This window comes from Limanda limanda, chromosome 8 (assembly GCF_963576545.1).
Source record: "Limanda limanda chromosome 8, fLimLim1.1, whole genome shotgun sequence".
NCBI classification, from domain to species: domain Eukaryota; kingdom Metazoa; phylum Chordata; class Actinopteri; order Pleuronectiformes; family Pleuronectidae; genus Limanda; species Limanda limanda.
This window is the reverse complement of record NC_083643.1, coordinates 888,763-911,308: the sequence shown is the minus strand read 5'-3', so window position 1 is coordinate 911,308 and position 22,546 is coordinate 888,763. Positions and strand designations below refer to the sequence as shown.

The 22,546-nt window shown below is 46.4% G+C and overlaps 2 protein-coding genes across 2 annotated transcripts in view; both read right to left on the bottom strand.

Annotated features, from left to right (window-relative positions):
- Positions 1-107: 107 nt before the first annotated feature.
- LOC133009778 (nuclear factor of activated T-cells, cytoplasmic 3-like) lies at positions 108-13,190 on the bottom strand. The gene is made up of 10 exons (XM_061077310.1): positions 12,846-13,190; positions 9,270-9,939; positions 7,935-8,342; positions 7,593-7,755; positions 5,987-6,186; positions 5,369-5,541; positions 4,964-5,104; positions 4,824-4,879; positions 3,756-4,509; positions 108-753 (listed from the first exon to the last, which is right to left on the bottom strand). The coding sequence occupies exons 1-10, from the start codon at positions 12,952-12,954 to the stop codon at positions 617-619; spliced, it is 2,811 nt and encodes a 936-aa protein (XP_060933293.1). The 5' UTR covers positions 12,955-13,190; the 3' UTR covers positions 108-616.
- A 458-nt stretch (positions 13,191-13,648) lies between these two features.
- Positions 13,649-22,546, bottom strand: part of LOC133009793 (tRNA-dihydrouridine(20) synthase [NAD(P)+]-like) — a 10,163-nt gene continuing 1,265 nt past the window's right edge. Inside the window, exons 2-16 of the mRNA XM_061077329.1 lie at positions 21,752-21,889; positions 21,626-21,671; positions 21,406-21,497; positions 21,280-21,323; positions 20,868-20,928; positions 20,755-20,802; positions 20,600-20,665; positions 20,205-20,275; positions 19,984-20,070; positions 18,045-18,213; positions 16,426-16,547; positions 16,207-16,347; positions 15,787-15,874; positions 15,343-15,416; positions 13,649-14,930 (exon numbers count right to left, since the gene is read on the bottom strand). Of these exons, the coding sequence (XP_060933312.1) occupies positions 14,663-14,930; positions 15,343-15,416; positions 15,787-15,874; positions 16,207-16,347; positions 16,426-16,547; positions 18,045-18,213; positions 19,984-20,070; positions 20,205-20,275; positions 20,600-20,665; positions 20,755-20,802; positions 20,868-20,928; positions 21,280-21,323; positions 21,406-21,497; positions 21,626-21,671; positions 21,752-21,889 (1,515 nt within the window). The 3' untranslated portion in view covers positions 13,649-14,662. The remainder of the gene's footprint in view (positions 14,931-15,342; positions 15,417-15,786; positions 15,875-16,206; positions 16,348-16,425; positions 16,548-18,044; positions 18,214-19,983; positions 20,071-20,204; positions 20,276-20,599; positions 20,666-20,754; positions 20,803-20,867; positions 20,929-21,279; positions 21,324-21,405; positions 21,498-21,625; positions 21,672-21,751; positions 21,890-22,546) is intronic.

The window sequence follows — 22,546 nt, the reverse complement described above, 5'->3', positions numbered from 1 at the left end:
GTTGTGAAAGGTCGCTGATCAATGAACCGACAGAAACATGAACAATAAACTGTTGTTATTCTGCTTCTCAGATTATTTCTAATTAAAAGGAAAAACACAGAACATGGTTTGTTTTCTTTTCTTTTCATTAACTTCAACGATACATTTGTATGATTCTTACAGCTTCAGCTCCGGTGGAACAGCAGTGATGTCGTTCAGTGAAGGAAATGTAAACTGTACAGAGTAAAAATCAGCCCAAGAACTTTTGGTTTTAACGGATCCAGAGTATCAAAAATAGATTAAATTAAATGGCCAATAAATAACGACAGGATTTTCTTTATGTGACGTCTGTAATGACGTCACTGATTGTTATGTCACATTAAAGCTCGACAGTTGATTTACAGCCCTTTGGTTTGTTTTAGAATTATTCCAATTCGTCATGAAGAGATAAAAAAGATCTTTGTTTCGTCGCTGAGGGACGAGTTAGCACTAAGATTCCTGAGACAGACGAGGAAACTGCGATGTGACGCGGTGTCCTGATGGAGGCGCTGTTTGGTTTTCAGGCACTTTTATCAGTCTGGTGCGTTTTGTCCAAACCGCAGAAGAAGCGTGTCCACGTCCCCAGAGGACGCAGGCGCTACTGAGGACCTCCACAGAACGGCAAGGCGGCGTCGCTGGACTTGTGCTCCCAGTCGTACTGGTGGTACTGGTCAAACTGGTCGGGCTGGGCGCTGCTGCTCAGAGCGCCGATGTCTCTGTCGATGATCTCGTTCACTGCAACGAAAACAAGGAAACATTTATTTTCTGATCACAGAAGAACATTATCTCAGATTTCCAGAGTATTCGGGATATCATGTCCTTGAGAGAACCACACAGGTGAGGAGGAGATCATCTGTTCAGTGGAAATGTTAAATCTCAGAATACTACAACTTTATTCTTGAAATCTCAACAAAGCCCTGATTCTGCCTCAACGTTTTTCAAATTGGAACTCTGCTTTTCTTCTGGAGCTCTCGACCTCATCTCACACTCGTCCTCAGATCTCAAACCAAAACTCACCAAACTACATTTATAATATTTAGAATTACACGCAAGAAAAATAAACCATCAGTGACAATAGACACAAAACTACAACAAAACAAATCTACCACAGTGACAGAAATGTTACTTTGTTCTAAGCAACTGTAATTTTGAGTTATAGTCTAAATTCTTAGTTGAAACGTTGCCCCCCCCACAACACAAACAGTAAACATCAACAGAACAGATGTGATCTTCTCCAGTAGCTCTGATCACTGAGGTTTTTTTCTGCCAATAAACACAAAGGATGAAATAAAGAAACACAAACGAGAATCAGAAAATCAACTAAGCACTGAAGTTGATTCTCATGTTTTGCTTCAGTCGACCTCACTCTGCAGTTCCCAGTTTGACCACAGGAGACAGCACCTGGACAGAAAACACTGACTGAAGCTGGAAACAGAAAATCCACGATAACGTCGCTCTGACGTTTTAATGCTGAAATATTTCACCTCTTCAGGTTTGTTTCTGATCAACTAATCCATTAATTACAGCTTCATAATTTCCCACCATGAACCAGTTCTCAATGAAACGCTTTGTGTTTATTTGAACTATTATTAGTAATATTAGTAGTAGTAGTAGGAAGCTGCTCTGTCTGGTCTGAGTCTATTTGTAGAGCAGCACATGTTTCGGTCTCTGCTCTGTTCAGTCTATTCATAGTGAAATCTACACATGTGATGGACTCAAGTATACATTTTATTTACTGTGTTTTTTGCTATTGTATAATTATCACTTTACTCCATTAAGTATGAAGCAGATTCAGGACCAATGTTTTGAGGAAGAAGTTGAGGAGTAACTCATTAAATAACTGTTCTAGGTCCAGATTAATAAAATGATCCATCCAGAAAAGAATAAGAAAGTAAAGAGTTCATGGAGTTCTTCCTCTCTCCTCTCACACTCTTCTTCTCATGACCCCTCAGGTTGATCTGCTTCCAGCTGTAAAGTTCTCCTGAAGCTTTGATCAAACAGGTTGTGAAGTCAGATATTTATCAATCAGTCACAGAGGATCAAACTCTTCTGCTCTGTCGTGCTTCTTTCTGCTCAGGACTCGGTTCCAGGCTGAAGAGAACAAGAGGATTTATTCCTGAAGCGTCTCATCAGTTTAACTGTGAAACTGTTCTGATGGAAAACAAAGATGATACGAGAAGCTGAGATTCATGTGACAAAGTTGAGAGGAAACGGTCAAATATCTAGTTTGTGTCACAATGAAACTTCATCTGAATAAATGTGATTAAAACATGTGAATGACATTTCTGTTATAAATGGATAATGATATGGAAATGAACAGGTAGTTTGCAGTGAGGCTCGTATCTGAGTCGGTATCGTAAGATGGAGAGTCGGGTGTTTTTCCTGAGGAGCAGAACATCACCACGAGTCCCGACAGCGAAGCTAACGGCGTGGACACGGTGACAGCCGCAGTCACGTTCAATGGAGTCGTGGAGAAAATGCAGGAAGATGATTAGTCAGAAGTTAAAAGCGGGTATCGACCAATCGGGAGGTCACCTGCTCTGAAGCCTCAGTTTGACTGGTTTTTTGAAACCTGCAGTAACCAAATTCAGAGGAGCAGGGGGTGGAGCCTGACTGAGAGCTCCTGCCCACCTACACCTGCTCCCATTGGACGGAACTAGCTGCCAATCACACTGTGGTACCCCCCCCCCCTAATGCATTCAGTGCTTTGTTTTGAATCTGACGCACACACACTGAACTCAGTGAAATGCTTCGAGTCACTTCTCATCAGGACGTCTATGAAGATTCAACTCAGTTTGAAAATAGCTCAACGGTTTCTCAACCTGAGGAAAACGTCCCCACAGGGATCTCAAGATTAATCTGTGCAAAATTCATCTTAAACAAGAAGGAAACAAATATTATTCAGCTTCACAACATCAGGTTCGTTCTACACACACCAACCAGCCTCCACTTGAAAACCAGGAACTGGTCACAGAACAAAGCCTCAAAGACGTCTTCTGACCTTTAGATCATCGAGTAAAACTGGAGCTAACAGGCGAGAGGGGGCGGGGGGGCTCGGCGGCGTGGGGGGGGGGGGTCAGAGGCCGGACGACAGCTGCTGCTCGCCAGCTGAGACGCTGCAACACATTTAACCCCATCTGCATCATTCAGACCAGCAACCAGCAGAAACAGCTATTATTAACCCCGGATCAGAGAGGAACACACACACACAGAGACACACACACACACACACACACACACACACAGACACACACACACACACAGACACACACACACACACACACACAGGGCCCTGACATATAAATAACCAGCATCACACAGCAGACACACACGTACACACACAGCTGCGCAGCACAAACACACAGAACAAGCAGCAGCCGAGGATTCTAGTGAATAAACTGAGTAATAAACTTTCTGCCCACGACAGCAGATGATGAATTTGAATTTATAATAATAATAATAATACTTTTCAATATGGGTGCCTTTCCATGACATCTTACAAGTACAAATAATAAATATAAAAACAGACACACAACAATAAAAACAGACCAAACAACAGACTAATAAAAGAACAAGTACTAAACATTAAACTGAGTCCACCAATCAGAAGAGGTGAGTTATTAGATATTATTATTAGACTCTATGATCTCCTGCTTCCTGATGTGAATACGTTTCAGAAACCTGCTTCTCAAGCCTCAAGGGGAAACGTTAAACAGTGAAAACTCTGAGCGTCCTACCGTCATCCAGTGTGATCTCCTGCAGGCCCAAGGATCCCAGACCGGCCTGGTCCTCCGGCTCCTGCTTGACGCTCAGCAGAGCATCTCTCTGGAGGTCGGGGGGGGTCACGAACACTCTCCTCTCACCCAGGGATGGAGACTGCTCCCTCTGACGTCCAGCGGGGGAGGTCGGGGGAGGGAGGGAGGAGGTCTGAGGGGGGTGGACGAAGGTGTGAAGGGTGCCAGAGGGAGCCTGGGGAGGCACTGTGGACATCTGTGGGGGGAGGGAGGAGGTCTGAGGAGGGAGGGTGAAGGTCTGGAGAGGAATCGAGGTCTGATGGGGGCCCGAGGAGGTGTGAGGAGGGAGGGAGGAGGTGTGAGGAGGGAGGGAGGAGGAGTGAAGCAGGGAGGAGGAGGAGGAGGAGGAGGTGTGAGGAAACATCACAGGGCTCTGAAGGGGAGCAGAGGAAGGAGGATGATGGAGAAAAGCTGCCTTCGGAGAGGGAGGACCACAATGCACTGGGAGGCCACCGGAATCATAATAAGGCACATCTGTCCCGAAACCAGATGCATTGTGGGAGATGTGGTCCAGCTCCCAGCGCTCCTGCTTGACGAGCTGAGGTCCAGCAGCCGGGAGGAGGCGTCCGACTCCAGGCAGGAAGCTGAAGCTCCGGGTCAGACTTCTTCTTCTCTTCCCGTTGGACACGTAGAACTGGACCTGGACCGGACACGTTATCTTCTTATAGTACGGAGGCACCTCCACCACCACACTGGACTGAGGAACATGAGACATGAGAACAGGACCAGAGCTGCTCGTCAGTCTGTGACTCAGATTCCACACGCTTCAAAACACAGGTCAAAATAATACGCTTGGATTTTAAAGGATTCAGGGATTCTGCAAAAGTTTGTGGAAGCTCGTCTTTGAGACATTTAAAACTTATAATCACTCACTAACGTTTACACTCTGAGTGAGAACATGGACATGAGGTCTTCTACAGGCTCTTCAGTCTTTGTTCAGATTGACTGGTATAGTTCCATGATGCACGAGGACCTGGTTTCTTTTACGAAACCTTTTTGTTTGAAACTTACTCCGCTGCTTCTTTCGGTCACAACTCTTCCGTCCATCTCCCACATCGACCGTCCATCTGAGGAAGGAAACACACACATTTAGAACTTGTCATTTAGATAAACGTACGGACTTAGTGTCAATGAATCTCAGCTGATCTCACCGGGTCCTTTCTCCTGGAAGACCACCCTGGACTGAGCGGAGATGTTGGATCCGATGACGAGCAGCTCCTCTCCTCCGTCCACCGAGCAGCCGGCCGGACTGAAGCTCTCCACCTGAGGAAGCTCCTGACCGGAGCGCTGGGCTGAAGCACAACACAGGGACAGTCAGCTGTGGGATCAATACACCACGTGTGGGATTTGTCGTTGTTCTCACTGAACTTGATCTGCGTTGATCCACTTTTAGGTGATATCTCACATTCACTGAATTCCTTCCTCTGCCTGTTCTTTAATAATTCCGTTATAAACGATATAAAATAAACACCTTTAACGTTGTGTTGTGTAGAATGTGACGTTCCGTCGACCTGGCCGCACAATGTACTCAGATGTAAAGGGATGTGTTAACTCACAACACTCCACAGGATTAGAAGTGGTCTGTAGCCACAGCATCCGGCCGTCGGGCTGAGGGAGAGCGACTCTCAACACCACTCGAACCCTCGTGTTCTTACGCCCGATGTCCGTCTCTCCTTTCTTCAGCTCGATGTCGGCGTTGCGCAGCTTCAAGATGCCGGCGCAGTCGATGCTGAGGAACAACGAAGCACAAGATCTGCTGAAACCATCTGAAAACTAAAAACCTATTTCAGAAGAATGAGCAGCCTGGAAATATCTCAGGGATTCACAGCAGCTTGTCATCAGTGTGGAGATGAAATCAGATATCATGACTCAGATTCATGAAGAGAACCAGAAAACGCTCACGGTGGTTTTCTACACCTGAACTTTATCTCTCTAAACAAGGGAAGCTGTCCGAGGCAAGATGATGCTTGTTCACTGGTGATGAGAAGCTCAAGTGAAGGAACAACAGAAACTAACAACTGCAGCGACTGCGTTAGAACATTCTTCAGATTGTTCAGATATGTGTTTATATCCAGTCACATCAGTGAAGCTCAGATGTTCTTCACTGTTTCACCGATGCTGCTGCTGCTGCTGTTGTGATGATATCTGAGCACTAAGTCTGGTTCCTCTCTCACCTGGCTGACATGTGGTTCTCTGGAAGCAGAGGGATCTCCAGGACCTTGTTGTAACCCATGATCTTCTCCTGGCAGCTGGTGGTGACGGTTTTCCCGGTCACGCGGTGGACCTGGTAGAAGGAATGCGGGCGGAGGTAGCGGTCGTCTGCGGTGCCGATGAACAGCAGCAGGTCCACCGGCTGCTGGCTGTATCCGCTCAGCTGCAGACGGGAGCACAGGCATGTCACTGAGATGTTGATGGACCATATGTTGTCCCAGGAATTATGATGAGACCATTTTATACCACTGATATAACGATAATAAAAGTATATCCTATGTTATAGCATAATAATGCAGGTACTTCAAATCAAAGAACAATAAACAAACTAAATAAATAAAATGAGCTATTGAATAAAATGAAACATTTTGGCCCAGGTTATATTTTAACAGGATTGGATGGTTATGGTTTAGATGAGCTTTTTGGTTTGTATTGTATGAGGTTAGTATTCCAGTGTTTCTCGATAGATGAAGAAGAGTTTGAAGAAGAGCAGGATGTGTAGTTCAGAAGCTTCCTGTGGGACCCAGCTTCTCTCACTTGTCCTCGACTCCACTCCGAACGCTCTGCGGTTTCACACAACTCACAGAAAGAAGCTGATCTGGCTTCAGCAGCAGCAGCCCGACAATGTGACACCCAGAATAACCCTGCTGGTGTGCGTTACACACGAGGCCCTGATGGAGCTCTACAGGTCTCGGCCTCTGCTCTGTGATCCAGAGAATCCTTCAAACCGCTGCTCATCAGCAACAGGAGAGAAACACGCCCTCAGTCCACCTTTGATTTTACCTCCAAAGACTTTTTCTGGGACATTTTCTGAGTGGACATTTTCTTTGCAACACTCATGTCACATTTGAGCAATTACAAGTTTACAAGTTTTCGCCTTCACAACGACGTCCAGTTCACAATACAACAGAAAAACTCAGATTTAGCTGAAAGCTCCATTAATAACGAACGTGAAGGCCTGAGTGAGAGTCTGTTGCTCAGTGTGACTGAAAGTCTTATGATGTCTGGATGGTGGAAAGAGCAGGACATTTTGAGACATATTTAGGGGTTAGTTTTCGATAAGTGTACAGATCCAAATAAAAAACCTGGATCTAGTGGATTTAAATGTGGCTTCGTAAGGGGACGGTTGAGACTTGTCGCAGGTTTTCTAATTTTATAAAACACAACTGGGAAGGATTTCCAAATCTTCATTGATTTTCTAAAATGTGGGAAACCAGACATAACCGCAGATTGATTTTTAATCTTTAAATCTTCAGAACATCACACAGAAGACAACCCAGTCTCCAGATTCCAAACACCTGGAACTCACAGAAACTCACGTGATCAATCGTGACTTCAGATTAAAACTCAAAAGGAAGCAGACACGTTTCCCTTCTAACCAACATCTGGCTGGTGACGCCTCCTGATCATCTCGCTCCTATCAGCTATCTCCCAATCACTGCTCCTTCCATACGACACAACTACTAGAAGTCTGTGAACCCGTCGTCCTACAGGACGGAGTGAGAGATGATCTGGATCAGCCTCCACTCGTCGAACCGGACCTGAAGACCCTCAGAAGCTCAGATTCACCTTCACCACAGGGTGTCCTCCGGTGGAGGCCTTGATGGAGCCTCGGCTGCCCTCCGTCTCGTAGTGGGCCCTGTGGTAGGACTTGGGCTGGACCTCCATCCTCAGCTCACACTGGTCGTACTGGCAGGGCAGAGGCCAGTCCAGGGGCGGGGGGGACGAGGTCCTGGAGGAGACACAACAGACACACAGTCACTGACACTGAAGCTACATCGAGCCTTTTGAATCGGGAATATAGCAGACCGGTTTTTGTGCAGATTAAATGAGGATTTAACATTTTGCAAGAAGGTAAACATGCACATTTACCAAAATGTCAAGACCCTGAAAAGTGACCACCAAGCCCACCTGAACAGAGGAGGGTTTCCAGGTTTAGGTTTGTTCCAGCTGAAGTGGGAGGGCACCTGAAGGAAGAGCTCAGCCAGGCCTTCCTGTTCCCGAGCCTCCTCGGTGGGAGAATCCTGGAACAGCTCCAGCCCGGGCTCCGCCCCCTGACCCGGGAGGAGTCCCAGCTGGCTGCCGGACGTCCTCCTGGTCTTAGAGGGGACGTCCAGCTCCTGGTAGCCGGACATCAGGAGGGACCCCAGGGCGCCGGCCGGGCTGCCCACCCACGTGTCAACTGACACGCTGTCCCGGGGGGAGGCGGTGGGTGAGGGACTGGGGGAGTGGTGGGGGGAGGGCGAGCGGGCTCGGACGCGAGGGTCAGCGCTGGAGTGACGTCTCTTACCACAGGGGGACGTCGGCCTGGAAGACGGCCTGCAAGGAAAACCACCATGAGCTGTTTGTGAAGTCAGTCTTTGGAATAACGGGTCGGCCGGCAAAGCAAGGATTCATTATTAGTAAACATGGTCGTACGTGTTAAATGCATATTTATATGTTTGTGACAAATAATGATACGTGTTGGAACAGCCCTGCATAGTCACAAAGGACTGGGAGTGTGTGACCATGATGCACTGGAAGGAAGCAGGAGGACACTGGGAAGGTGTTGACCATGGTGACTAGGGGTGTCACGATACCAAAAATTCAGTAGTCGGTGCCAATACCAGTAAAATAACACGATTCTCGATGCCAATTTCGATACCACGGAAAAAAAAAAGTGCATTATTTGGATGTTGTTCATGTCATATACGGTAATTCAATGTGCTTGCGCTGCCCATATACTGAGGGTTATACGGTAGTTGCGGTCGCATGTGAGTGACGCTTTGTTGTGAGACACGTTATGCATTAAATGATGCATCTGCCTCACGCCGGGTTTACACCGGACGCTGAAGCGACGCCAAAGCGACTCGTCAGCGCAGCACCAAGCCTTAAATAACAGCTGCTCCCGTCCACTCCCATGACGCTTCAGCTTCCGGTGTAAACAACCAAGCGCCGGCGCGCTAAGGATTAGCGCGGAGCGGCGGCGTTGCTTCCGTGTCCGGTGTAAACCCATCGTCAAACGCAAAGTACTTCCATACACGACTCTTTGTGCCTTTTTAATAAACAAGTCGAGGGGGGGGCGAACGCTGCAGCCGCCGATGCTAATGCTAAGTTGCTAACAGCTGCTGGCATCGAAGCTCACGGTGCCTACGGTGCTTCAAAAACTTGGGCAATCGGCATCGTTTTGTTATGTTAGTATCGACAGGTATCGTAGGTATCGGTTCTCGTGACATCCCTACTGGTGACCCTGTGATGGCGTCTCACCTGGACGTGGGCCGGCGGCTCAGCCAGCTCTCCTCTGTGACGCTGCTGCGTGGCGAGTGGCGTGGCGAGTGGCATGGCGACTGGTGGGGCGACAGCGACGGGCTGAACGCTACAGGATGTTGGTATTTCTGTTGCCATAGCTCCACCCCAAAGGCCCCGCCCCCACAGCCCGGGGAGCCCAGAGGCGACCCGAGTGGCGACCCCAGGGGGGGGCGGGTCCCATCGCCCGGCTCCGCCTCCACGTCGTCGTAGAAGTTGGAGAAGGACTCGCAGGAGGAGAGGTCGGATATCCAGCTCCTGGAGGACATGCTGCTGCAGGGGCTGGGGCACAGGGCCGGGTCCCGGTAGCAGGGGTCCAGGGGCAGGTACAGCTGGTCCCTGGACCAGGGGGCCTCAGGGTAGCCCCCCTCGGCCCCCCCCACTGCTCGGGCTTCCTGTCCAGAGCTGGGCTCCACATGGCTGTTGGGAGCGATGGAGGTGATCTGGATGCTGGGGCAGTCGAAGGCTCTGGGGGTCCCCTGGGGTCCGTACTGGGGCCCCGGGAAGTGGCAGCCCACAAGCTGGTAGCTGTCTAAGGTGGAGAAGTACTGAGGGAGGGTCTGCAGCTCGGGGGTCAGGTGCTGAGAGGGGAGGAGCTGAGAGGAGGAGGGAGGCGGCCTCACATCTGGACCTGGGAGGAGAAGAGGATTCAACATGTTAATCAGACGTTTCATCACCAATAATTCTGTCTTTTCTTCTGTTTCTCACAGATGTTTATTTTGTGTTTATTTAGAAAGATCCCCATTAGCCCCGCCCTTACACAGAGCTACTTTTAGTGGGGTCCACATTTAAACATACGTTAAATTACAAATATCAAAAGTTAAAATACATTTAAATAATGATCATACAATTTTATATTACAGATATCAAAAATTAACTTAGTGGTTATGCAATTTGACCTTTGTCATGATATAGGATCTGGTCTGTGGTGTGTTAGGATCTGGTCTGTGTGTCTGTGGTGTGTTAGGATCTGGTCTGTGTGTCTGTGGTGTGTTAGGATCTGGTCAGTGTGTCTGTGGTGTGTTAGGATCTGGTCAGTGTGTCTGTGGTGTGTTAGGATCTGGTCTGTGGTGTGTTAGGATCTGGTCTGTGTGTGTCTGTGGTGTGTTAGGATCTGGTCTGTGTGTCTGTGGTGTGTTAGGATCTGGTCTGTGTGTCTGTGGTGTGTTAGGATCTGGTCAGTGTGTCTGTGGTGTGTTAGGATCTGGTCTGTGTGTCTGTGGTGTGTTAGGATCTGGTCTGTGTGTGTCTGTGGTGTGTTAGGATCTGGTCTGTGTGTCTGTGGTGTGTTAGGATCTGGTCAGTGTGTGTCTGTGGTGTGTTAGGATCTGGTCTGTGTGTCTGTGGTGTTCTAGGATCTGGTCAGTGTGTCTGTGGTGTGTTAGGATCTGGTCAGTGTGTCTGTGGTGTTCTAGGATCTGGTCTGTGTGTCTGTGGTGTGTTAGGATCTGGTCTGTGTGTCTGTGGTGTGTTAGGATCTGGTCTGTGTGTCTGTGGTGTGTTAGGATCTGGTCTGTGTGTCTGTGGTGTGTTAGGATCTGGTCAGTGTGTCTGTGGTGTGTTAGGATCTGGTCTGTGTGTCTGTGGTGTGTTAGGATCTGGTCAGTGTGTCTGTGGTGTGTTAGGATCTGGTCTGTGTGTCTGTAGTGTGTTAGGATCTGGTCAGTGTGTCTGTGGTGTGTTAGGATCTGGTCTGTGGTGTGTCAGGATCTGGTCTGTGTGTGTCTGTGGTGTGTTAGGATCTGGTCTGTGTGTGTCTGTGGTGTGTTAGGATCTGGTCTGTGGTGTGTTAGGATCTGGTCTGTGGTGTGTTAGGATCTGGTCTGTGGTGTGTTAGGATCTGGTCTGTGGTGTGTTAGGATCTGGTCAGTGTGTCTGTGGTGTGTTAGGATCTGGTCAGTGTGTCTGTGGTGTGTTAGGATCTGGTCTGTGTGTGTCTGTAGTGTGTTAGGATCTGGTCAGTGTGTGTAACCAGCAGCAGCTGAGCCTCAGTGTTCATGCAGCGGACGAATCGTAGTGACAGATCCTCCACAGCAGCTCGATCAGTTCAGTCACACAGCTGCACACACTCCTCACCACAGCACTGCTATTAATACCTCTCTCTGGCCCACACACACACACACACACACACACACACACACACACACACACACACACACACACACGCACACAAACACACTTTGCACACCACATGCAAAAAGAAGGCGACAAAACGCCAACGGTGATCTGCTTCACCAGCTCCACTCGCTGCCAGCTGGGTGCCACAGAGCAGTTAGAAAAACCAGGAAGTAAAACCAGCCAGCAGACGAGCTGAGTGGCACCAGCTCGGTTGTGTTACCATCCTGACACACAACCCACCTGAAGAAGAGTTCGTCTGATCAGACAGGAAGTGAAGAGCCACTCGTTCACATCGTACAGTTAACACACGTTTAATAACCTGGATTCATACTTCAGGGGAATCCTCATCTACAATAACCTCGAGTGAAGGAACTCTATTAACGCTGTACCTGTAATTTAAATATATTTGCGTCTGCTGCTCATAGGATTTGTCGTGTTACAGGATTTTAAAGACCAAACGATTGTGTAAGAAAACAATCAGGAGCTCAAATCAATAAGAATAATTACAATTGCAACCAAAGGCCAGAAATACTTCAGGAAAGCGTCATCTGCTTAATGTAACTGACAAAAGGAGTTATGATAAAACATAAAACTAATAACAGTCAATGTGTAACAGAGCTTTTCAGCCTTTAAAGCCGGTAGAAGGTTTCCTGGGTTCAAACGTTGAATATAAAACATGAGCTGATCCCAAATACCAACATGAATAACCAGCTCTGATCTATAATCAATAATCTATAATCTATAATCTATAATCCTGATCCAGTCTCTGCAGCTTCCAGTGGTTCAGCTCCTGCAACATTTACAAACTTCTTCACTTCCACATTTAAACTATTCTCTAAACTAACATTCGACAGCTGGATGTGTCAGCTCAACAAAATAAGACACAGCTTCCCGGGGGGGATTTTCAAAGTAAAATACCATATGAGGTTAAACGTGGCAAATGTTTGGCAAGAAGGGTCGAAGCACTAACAAAGTATTTATTCACATGGGAAATTGTGAATGAGAAATATTTGACTCATTTGATTATCATTCAAGTCTAAGTCTAAATATTCAATTTTTTCAGTCTTATGTGGTTTTACACTCAATGATTTTGAATTATGTTCAATCAATAATAATGCTGTTTACTGCAGCGAGCCACCAGGGGGCGATTAAGACCTTCTTGCTTCACTTTAGGGAGCTGTCTCGTCGTCCATGTTTACTTCCATCCTTCACAGGACGCGATCTACTATTAATATCAGGTTAATAGCAGGAAGTAGATTGTATAAAAAAAACAGTTTGTTCACATTTTTTCGCAGTTTCCCACTCTGCGGTTTTACTCTGAAGACTGTGGGGCTCTACTTCCGGTAGCACTCATGCTAACTCTGGTTAGCTTAGCTCTGTTGACAGCTTGCTAACTAGCGTCGCAGAAAGGACACGTACCTGCGGAGGGGACGCGTCCTCCGGGGACATGTCCTCCGGGGACACGTCCTCCGGGGACACGTCCTCCGGAGTCCTCCTCGAAGCTCAGCCGGAAGTCCAGCTCCTCCATGGGACCGACACGCAGCGGAGGACCGAGCGGACTGTGACCGAGCTGCGCGTCTCTACCCCGGGCGCGTGTCCCTCAGTGTCCCGGGGACAGAAGACGAAGCGGACTGGGTCCCCTGGGGGACTATGTCCCCGCGGAGAGGAGCTGCTCCTCCTCCGTTCTCCTGCTCCTGCTCTGCTCCTCCATGTTGAACTTTGTTCGTCTCAACTTCTCCTTTCTCCCCTGATCCACGCGACGCCTTCAGGGACACCTCGGAAACTCTGCTGCTCTCAGCAGCGACATCAGGAAGTTCAACTCATCGTGAAACAGTTGATGCAACTTTCTACAGAGGGAAGTGTCTCTGATACCAGGAAGTTAATTTCATATGGTTACTGCTTAAGATAATTACATACATGAGATTGTATCTCTATCATCTAATATCATCCATTTTTATATCGTATATTTCCCTGTTTATAGTTCTATTTGTATATCATCCCTTTTTACATATCGCATTTCTATTTACAAGTTACATAAATATTAATAAATGAGAAACTTAATTTGAGTTCAAAGTTTTACAAACTCCAAACATTGATTCTAGAAGCACAAGATAAAGATGCAAAATAAAGACAATCTTCCAACTGACACACTTGGAACTCTGCAGTCAATACTGTAATAAATACTATTTAAGTTATTTCTCACATACGACTTCCCTGTGAATACTTGTTTTATTTTATTGTTGTCACTTTATTTGTCAGCATGAGACCAAGGTTTATGTGTATCTTCTTGAACATGTCTGTTTACACAAGGAAGTGTTGAAAGTTTGACAAAAAACAAAGTAATTCATAATCTTTACAACACTTTTAAACACTCAGCTTCACACGGAGCAACAGCCTGTATCCTGAGTACTGAACTTCCCACAGTGGCCCCTGAACGCCCCGTTAGCCAGCCCGGGGATGACGTCAGAGTGGGCGTTTCCCTCTCAGGTTCAGTTCAGGACTTTCAGATTAATTAACCTCGAGATAATTGATCCGTTTATCTGCGTCGAGCCGGAGGAGCCTGAACGCACCACGCGTTGCATCAGCTTCAGGAGACGAAATAAAAAAAATGGAAATAAAAAGCAGCTTCTTCTTTAAAATGAAACAATGTGGAAGATACAGATTTCTTTACCTCAAGTGAAATAAAAGCTCAGAGGAGGATTAACAAAAACATATGGCACCTGGAGTCTGCTCGACATGTTTACTACACGTTTACTACATGTTTACTACATGTTTACCAGATGTTTACTACATGTTTACTACGTGTTTACCACCAGTTTACTACGTGTAACGTCTTTTAAACCAACCTCAGTCATTCCCAGCAGAAACTAAAGGATTGAATCAGGAGACAGACGATGATCCATCAGAATGAAAAGTAAAACTTCCTCTTTAAGGCACCAGGTTCAAACCTCTGACATGAGCTGATGACACCTGAGCTGAGCGCTCAGTGCTGCCACCTGCTGGTTCAAACTCATTTCATCCAAGTTAAAACAAGTGAATCTCTCACAGCTGATCTGGTGAGGAACAGTTTTCACTGAGCACGTCTCAGTGTTTACAAATGAAAACCGTTGTAAATCAAGTAAAAAAAGAAGTCTGTTCATGTAAAGGCAGAATCCAGCAGCTGATGTAAATTCAGTTTTCAGTTCTACGACGTCGCAGATGTTCCAGACAGGAAGTGACACTGTCCGACAAACACTTCACAGCTGCTCTGGAGTCGTGTCTGCTCTGCGACCGTCCCCGTTGGCCACCGCCGGGGTCTTTGGGGTTTGTGTTTCCTGCTGGTCCTCAGCAGAAAGGTGTTGTTTCTTGCTGCTGTCCTGCTCCGCGCTGCCGTTGCTCTTCCCGTCCCTCTTCCTCTTGCAGACCAGGCCGGACTCCTCCTCGCCGACCCGACCCTCGGGGATCTCCAGGACTCGCAGGCAGACCACGGCAGCCGCCTGCTCCGCGAACTTCTTCGACTTCTCCCTGGAAATGAGGAGACAGAGTTTCTACAAAACCACTTTTCCACAGAGCCAAACATTAATGGAGACATTATGTTCATCTTTAGGTTGAAATTTGTAGTTTTATTCATGATTGTTTTCATGTTCTTCATGATCAGAATCACGTTCCTCAGACTGTCCTTTGCTGCAGCTCCTCTTTTCAGCCTCTGTCTCAAACACTTGGGTTTAGCTTCTGACTCTGGGTTTGTGTTTGTGTCTGAACAGAAACTGAGACGTTCTCTTCCTGATTGGTTCTTATCAGTCACATGACTAACACTTCCTGTCAGTAACAGTTCCACCTCGTCATCACTCAGAGAAAAGAAATCCCTGCTGACGTGTACGTAAAAGGTCACATGACCTGTGTGTGTGTGTGTGTGTGTGTGTGTGTGTGTACTGACCACAGTGAAGATCTGTATTTCTTTCCTGCTACAGTCACAGTCGCCTGAAAGCTTCGATCCTGTGAACGTTCCACCTGAAAACACACAGACACACACAGTGACACACACAGTGACACACACACACGGTGACACACACACACACACAGTGACACACACACACAGTGACACACACACACACAGTGACACAGTTGCTTATCACACTTATCAACAGTGGTTTATTTATAACTTTCCTAAACAACTTTCCTGTTTGCAGTTTCCACACTAACCATGATCAATGTTATGTTTCCAGTTTATTAGGAACAACCACATCAAATTAATTCAGTCAAAAGCTAAATCTGAACTTCATGAAAGTTACAATGTCCAGTTTCTGGTTGAAACTGGTCCAGAGAGTGAATCAGTGTTTTATTATTTGAAGTTAAAGAGACTAACTGTTCCTGAACGCACCATGTGGTACAGCGGCTGCTCCAGCTTCTCCTTGCGGCTCCACTCCAGCAGGAACATCTTCGGTGTGACCTGAGGTGGATACTCCCTCCTGCAACGAGCACAAGTCACATGACCCTCGACCTTCTTATGCTTCATGTCACTTCTCCTGCTCTTCCATCAGACTCAGCTTATGAAGTTATGTTTTGTTTACAAATCTAAAGAAGTTCTGTCGTGGCGTTCCCTGAGATATCACGTTTCTGAGAGTGCGACAGACGTGTGTACGGACGGTTATGACGAGTTATGATGTCACATAGTGATGCAGATTTCTGTCAAAACAAGTTGAGCCACAAACAGATGAAAGTTGAACATGTTGAACATTAAAACAAGCATCATTAAAACAAACACAACACAGCTGTGCACTCGGACATTTGTGTTTCTGACCGTTGGAACTTGACGGCCATGCTGGTGAGGTCTCCGTCCACCACGGGCCGGTCGGGCTCGCTGCCGCTCTGCAGCGCCGCCCTCCTGGTCTGCAGCCGCTCCTGCGTCTGCTGGTAGAACTCCTGCAGCCCGTACGCCGCGCTGCAACACAACACGGCAGCTGCATGACACCAGCTGCTCACAGCCGCTCTACCAGGAGCAGACCTCCCACGCTCCTACCTGATCTCAGCGTTGCTCTGAGCCGCCTGCAGCTGCTTCCCCAGAGGAGACTCCACCTTGTCCCTCAGCATCTGACACAGACAGTACTTGGTGTTGAAGGCGTTGTTGTCGAACTCGATCGCCTGTGAAACGTAGCGACAGCAGAGACCAGGGTTCATACACATTTTGACCAATGGATTTCCATGACTTTAAACCAAATTTCCATGACCGAACATTGCGTGAAATCTCGGTGTATACATACATATAAAATGTAGTATTCAAACTAACAATGAGAATTCCAAGGCATACTGCACACCTTAAATGACACAAACCAAAGTATGCCTGCTTATATTTTGAGCATATTTCTTTAAAAATGTATGAATTATTTAAAACTCAGCGTAAATGAACTAGGGATGGGCATTCGATTAAATTGTCTTAATCGATCGTCGGAAGAATTAACGATCGATTTTTCGATTAATCATTCATATTTTATATTAAAATTCACTATTTATAGCCTATATTAAAATGCAGTGAAAATAGAAAAAACAGCGTGTTTCCTCATTGAGATCTTTATTACAAGATGAACAACTCTTGTGGCAGTTAAACAGGATCCGTTCAATGTTACACTTGTAAATATGCGCTGCTGTCCTCCTAAGCCCCGCTGAGAGAGCAGCTAGCCGCTGAGAGAGCAGCTAGCCGCTGAGAGAGCAGCTAGCCGCTGAGAGAGCAGCTAGCCGCTGAGAGAGCAGCTAGCCGCTGAGAGCTAGCCGCTGAGAGCTAGCCGCTGAGAGCTAGCCGCTGAGAGCTAGCCGCTGAGAGCTAGCCGCTGAGAGCTAGCCGCTGAGAGCTAGCCGCTGAGAGCTAGCCGCTGAGAGCTAGCCGCTGAGAGCTAGCCGCTGAGAGCTAGCCGCTGAGAGCTAGCCGCTGAGAGCTAGCCGCTGAGAGCTAGCCGCTGAGAGCTAGCTCGATCTGACGGCTCTCGACCTCTCAGTCCGGTCGTTGTAACGCCCTCACTCCCGGAACCCCTCACCCAGACCCGGGTCTGTCCGGGTTACCCTCCACGTGGACTGAGGGTCCGTGTGCGGACATGAAGCCGAGCCGCGGAGGCTTAGCTCCGGGCTGCTTCCTCCAGCTGCTAACAGACACGCTGTGCTGCGTTCAGGGCAACTCGGATATTCCGACGTCCTGCCACATAGCGAACATGCAATAGTTTATCGATGAAAACATGTCATCAATGAAATTCTTAATGATCAATTAATCAATAGTCGAGTATTTATGCCCATCCCTAAAACGAACGACATGAAAATAAGAATATAACAAATTTCCATGACTTTTCCAAAACTTTTGGGAAATTATTTTTTTCCATGACTTTTCCAGGCCTGGAAAAACACATTTTGAAATTCCATGACTTTTCCAGGTTTTCCATGACCGTACGAACCCTGAGAGACACAGTTAGCGTTCTGCTGCTAGCGGTCCTCTCGATGGAACGACAGGAAGCTGCTGCTCAGAAACTTCACGTGTCATCGTTGACGCGGCGTCATTTCCATTCAACAAGAATCAATAGATGATGAATGACGCTTGTTATTGTTAGCTGAAGAGATCCGTACACACTTTCCATCACCAGGTGTGTGACGACTCACGTATTTGAGGTATTGCTCCATGACCCCCTCCACAGGAAGTGGTCCCTGGCTGGCGAACACCGACGGGTTCCACATGGCGGCTCGAGCCAACATGACGGACGAGGCGCCGGTCGCCCGCCGGAACTCCTCGATGTCAGCGTTGGTCTTCACCAGGTCCAGAGAACCTCCACTGCAGCAGAGATTTATACCCAGGGTTCATACACATTTTGACCAATGGATTTCCATGACTTTTCAATAACTTTAAACCAAATTTCCATGACCGAACATTTTGTGAAATCTCGGTGTTTACGCAAAAAAGTGACAAAATGTAGTATTCAAACTAACAATGAGAATTCCAAGGCATACATTATATCTTAAATGACACAAACCCAAGTACGCCTGCTTATATTTTGAGAGTATTTCTTTAAAAGCATATGAATTATTTAAAACTCAACGACAAGAAAATATGAATATAACAAATTTCCATAACTTTTCCAAAACTTTTGGGAGATTCTTTTTTTCCATGACTTTTCCAGGCCTGGAAAAACACATTTTAAAATGTCATGACTTTTCCAGGTTTTCCATGACCGTACGAACCCTGTATACCGTTAACAAAGATTTTATCATTTTATTTTAAACACGTCAATAAACTACATCGGTTGTTTAGAAAATTAAAGAATTATATTTAAATTCTTAGAGCTAGTTCCTCCCTGAAGCTGGAGTAGAAGAAGAATATTACAGAAATGAAACAATAAAAATATGTTGATCATCTCATTCGGGGTAAAACCTGAAGAGGGAGGAGCTGCAGATTATTGATTTCACAAACCTCAGGGTTAATTAACGGGTTAAAGTCTGGAAGGGAAATGTAACATGTGACCACAATATGATCATGTTTATTTCCCCTTTGATTGATCCTGATTGAATCTCATACACTGTAACCTTGATCCTGCTGAATCCTGTTCTACTGAATGAATCGTGGACTGATTGCTTTAACTAGGCATCGTTGTTTAGATTTCATCAGAAGATCCCGACCTTTCACTTTGTAACAACCCCAACCAGAGTGGGAGGGAGGAGCCAAATGTGTAAAGACAAAGAACTGCTTCCAGAGGTTTACTCACGTTACTGTAATTGAGTAGTTTTTTTGTGTACTTTGTAATTGTTTTTGTAGTTTTTGAAATGGGTAATTTTGCTTTTACTTAAGTAGATTTTGACTGAAGTATTGTGCTTCGCTACAATGGAAATTACATCCGTTACTGAGTGCCTTTTCAAAATAAAAGAAACCATTCCAAAATAAATGTATCAAAACTTTGATCTGTTGTGCCTTTTGTTTGCAGGGTATGAATAAATAAACACGCAAAATTAGCAATAATAAAACAAAATAAAAAAACCCATTTATTTTAGTAATTGATACATATGAAGAACAGTTTAAGGCAAGGGGTAGCGATGGATAAAGTTTTCTCTAAAAAACAAATTAAGTCTTTCAGTCTCACTTTCCACCTTAAAACTATGAAATGAACTGAACTTGACATGTCCTCCCAAAAGTTCTTAAATGTTGTGTTAAATTTGTAAATATTCTCTTTAAAAACTGTTTTTGGATTGGATTGATGACCCCTTGTCCTTTTTTGCACTGTATAGGAGCGGCCCCCATCAAGTTGTTGGAAGTAACTAAGTAACTTTGACTTAAAGTACATTTTAAATGAACTACTTTTTACTTTTACTTGAGTAGATTTTTGGAGGGGTACTTTTACTTGTACTTAAGTAAAATTTCATCAAAGTAAAGGTACTTTTACTTGAGTACAATATTTCAGTACTTATTACACCTCTGACTGCTTCCCATCGCTGTGCATATTACAAACTAACCTTTGTTGTATGCATCATGCTCTGAGCATTAAAGTGCGACAATACTGTAAGAGTATATATAATACAATACTGCTGCTCATCAGAGCCGCGGTGACCTTACTTGGCGATGACGGGGATGGAAACAGCCCGAGCGACGGCCTGGATGTAGTCACAGTGGAGCGGGTGTCTCTGACGCTCCTCCTTCAACCTGAACACATCAGCAGAGGTCACATCAGGTCACTGTTATATTCATATCTTCACTCCAACACATGGAAATAATATCTAACTTCAGATTCCTTTTAAACTCATATTAATATCTCTATCTGAGGAGAAGTGGTTTACCGGCCGTGGACGGCAACAGCAGTGACGCCCGTCCTCTGGATCCTCTGAACCAGTCGGATCGTTTCCTCCAACTGGAACCAGAGGTATCAACAGTCAACTTTTAGTTGCAATTGTGGGTTAAATAATATATTTATTATCTACAGAAGGAAACAAACATGAAAGGAGACAGATTTAAAAAACACTTTGTAAAATACACTTAACAGAAACAACAATACGGCTCAGTCAGTCGCTAACTTTCAATCAAAGATCAAAACATACTTCAGTCAATGTCTTCATTCTGTATTCTGAGCTTCTAGTTCTATTCCTAATTCTGTAACTTAACACGAAGAACAATAGAATGAATGTGTCGTCGGGTCGAGAAGGAAGCTATGAAGAGACGGTTCTTTGTTTCTTACCGAAGGAAGGATCCGGATCTTACACGTCACTGGGATGGAAACGCCTGTGACCAGCTTCCTGAGGATCTGAGGATCAGAGGCAGGAAACTGAAACACTAAAGAATTGTCTTTTTCATCCATATATGATACGATTGATGTTTGAGTGGATAACGTACCGCCTCGATCTTGTCAGGGTCGCTCAGAAGAGCAGCTCCCATCCCGCCCTGTAGGACAGCAGAGGTCAGTGAGGTCAGAGGTCACAGCAGGAGGTCGGTGGTCAGTAGCTCACCTTAGTGGAGTATTCCTTCGGACAGCCCATGTTCACGTCCACGGCGGCCACGTCCTTCTCCCTGAGCCACAAGTTTCACAACTTCAGACAATAACACAACAATTACTTTTAGACGTTAATTTTTTATTCTCTAATTATTTGACATTTCTTTCTAAATGCTTTGTCCTTTAATTTCATCTTTTTACAAGAAATCTCGACCTCAACTTGTCGGCAGGTTTACACAAAAACGACCCAAGGAAGAAATCGTTCTTTAAAACATGAATTGTTTTCTCAGAGAAAAGATCTTCATGATAATAATCTGTGTTCTGACAGGACTGATGAATCCTAGGTGTGTTGTTTGAAAGCTGGAAGCAGCTCCAGCTTCTTCTTCTCCTCTGTTCTGTTTGTGCTGGAGATGCGTCAGTGAACTCACACGAGTCGAGCCACGGTCAGCGCTCGGTCTGGATCGGCCGTCCCCTGGAAAGAGAAGAAGAAGAATCTCACTGGCTCTGCAGCAGCAGCGTGTTCCAGAGAAACCATCAGTGCCTGAGTGTCTCACCATCTGGAAGACCACTCGGCCCTTCTCCCTCTCGCAGGTCCTGAACACCACTCGATCGTCCGGAGCCACGAAGTCCACCGTGTGCAGAACCTCTGACAGAACACGGCACAAAGACTGAGATCTGAGCTGAAGGCATCTACAGCAGGTTCTCGTCTCAGTGAGGGACAGAAACCACATGGGAACTGGTCCTGAAGACACTGGAAGAGAAGGAGATTCTTACCGTTCACCACTCTGTGACACTGGGCCATCTTGATGTCAATCAGCTCCTGAAACAGACGGGACAGAGTTCACAACGCTGCCATGAGACACATCACCCCCCCCCCCCCGTCCCGAGCTCCATCCTCACCTCGCAGTAAACCACATCGGCTCCGTAGTCCAGCGCCAGCAGCCTCATGGGCAGAGTCCCCACCCGCACCATCGGAGCCAGGGCGGTGATGTTCCTGAAGCTCAGCCTGCCTGCTGCCATCGTGAAGAGTCCGTCCTCCTGTCCACCAGGACACAGAGGACATGAGGAACCAGAGGACAGAGGACACAGAGGACACAGAGGACATAGAGGACAAGGAGGATTCAGAGGACACAGAGGACACAGAGGACACAGAGGAACCAGAGGACACAGAGGACCCAGAGGACACAGAGGACACAGAGGACACAGAGGAGACAAGGACACAGAGGACACAGAGGAACCAGAGGACACGAGGACACAGAGGACACAGAGGACAGAGGACATGAGGAACAAGAGGACAGAGGACAGAGGACATGAGGAACAAGAGGACACAGAGGAACCAGAGGACACAAGGACACAGAGAACACGAGGACACAGAGGACGCAGAGGACAGAGGACACAGAGGAACCAGAGGACACAAGGACACAGAGGACACGAGGACACAGAGGAGATGAGGACACAGAGGACAGGAGGACACAGAGGACACGAGGACACAGAGGACACGAGGACACAGAGGAACCAGAGTCTTTAACCATCACACTCTGTCTCAGTCATAACTCTTCTTATTTTTATATTTGTTGAAATCCTCGACACGTCCCGGTGGCTTCAATAAATAAAGAGCTCTGAATAAAGAAGGAAGCCGGTGAAATAAACACAAGTTCCATTTATTGGGACTGAAGGAAACTGAGATTTAAAGAG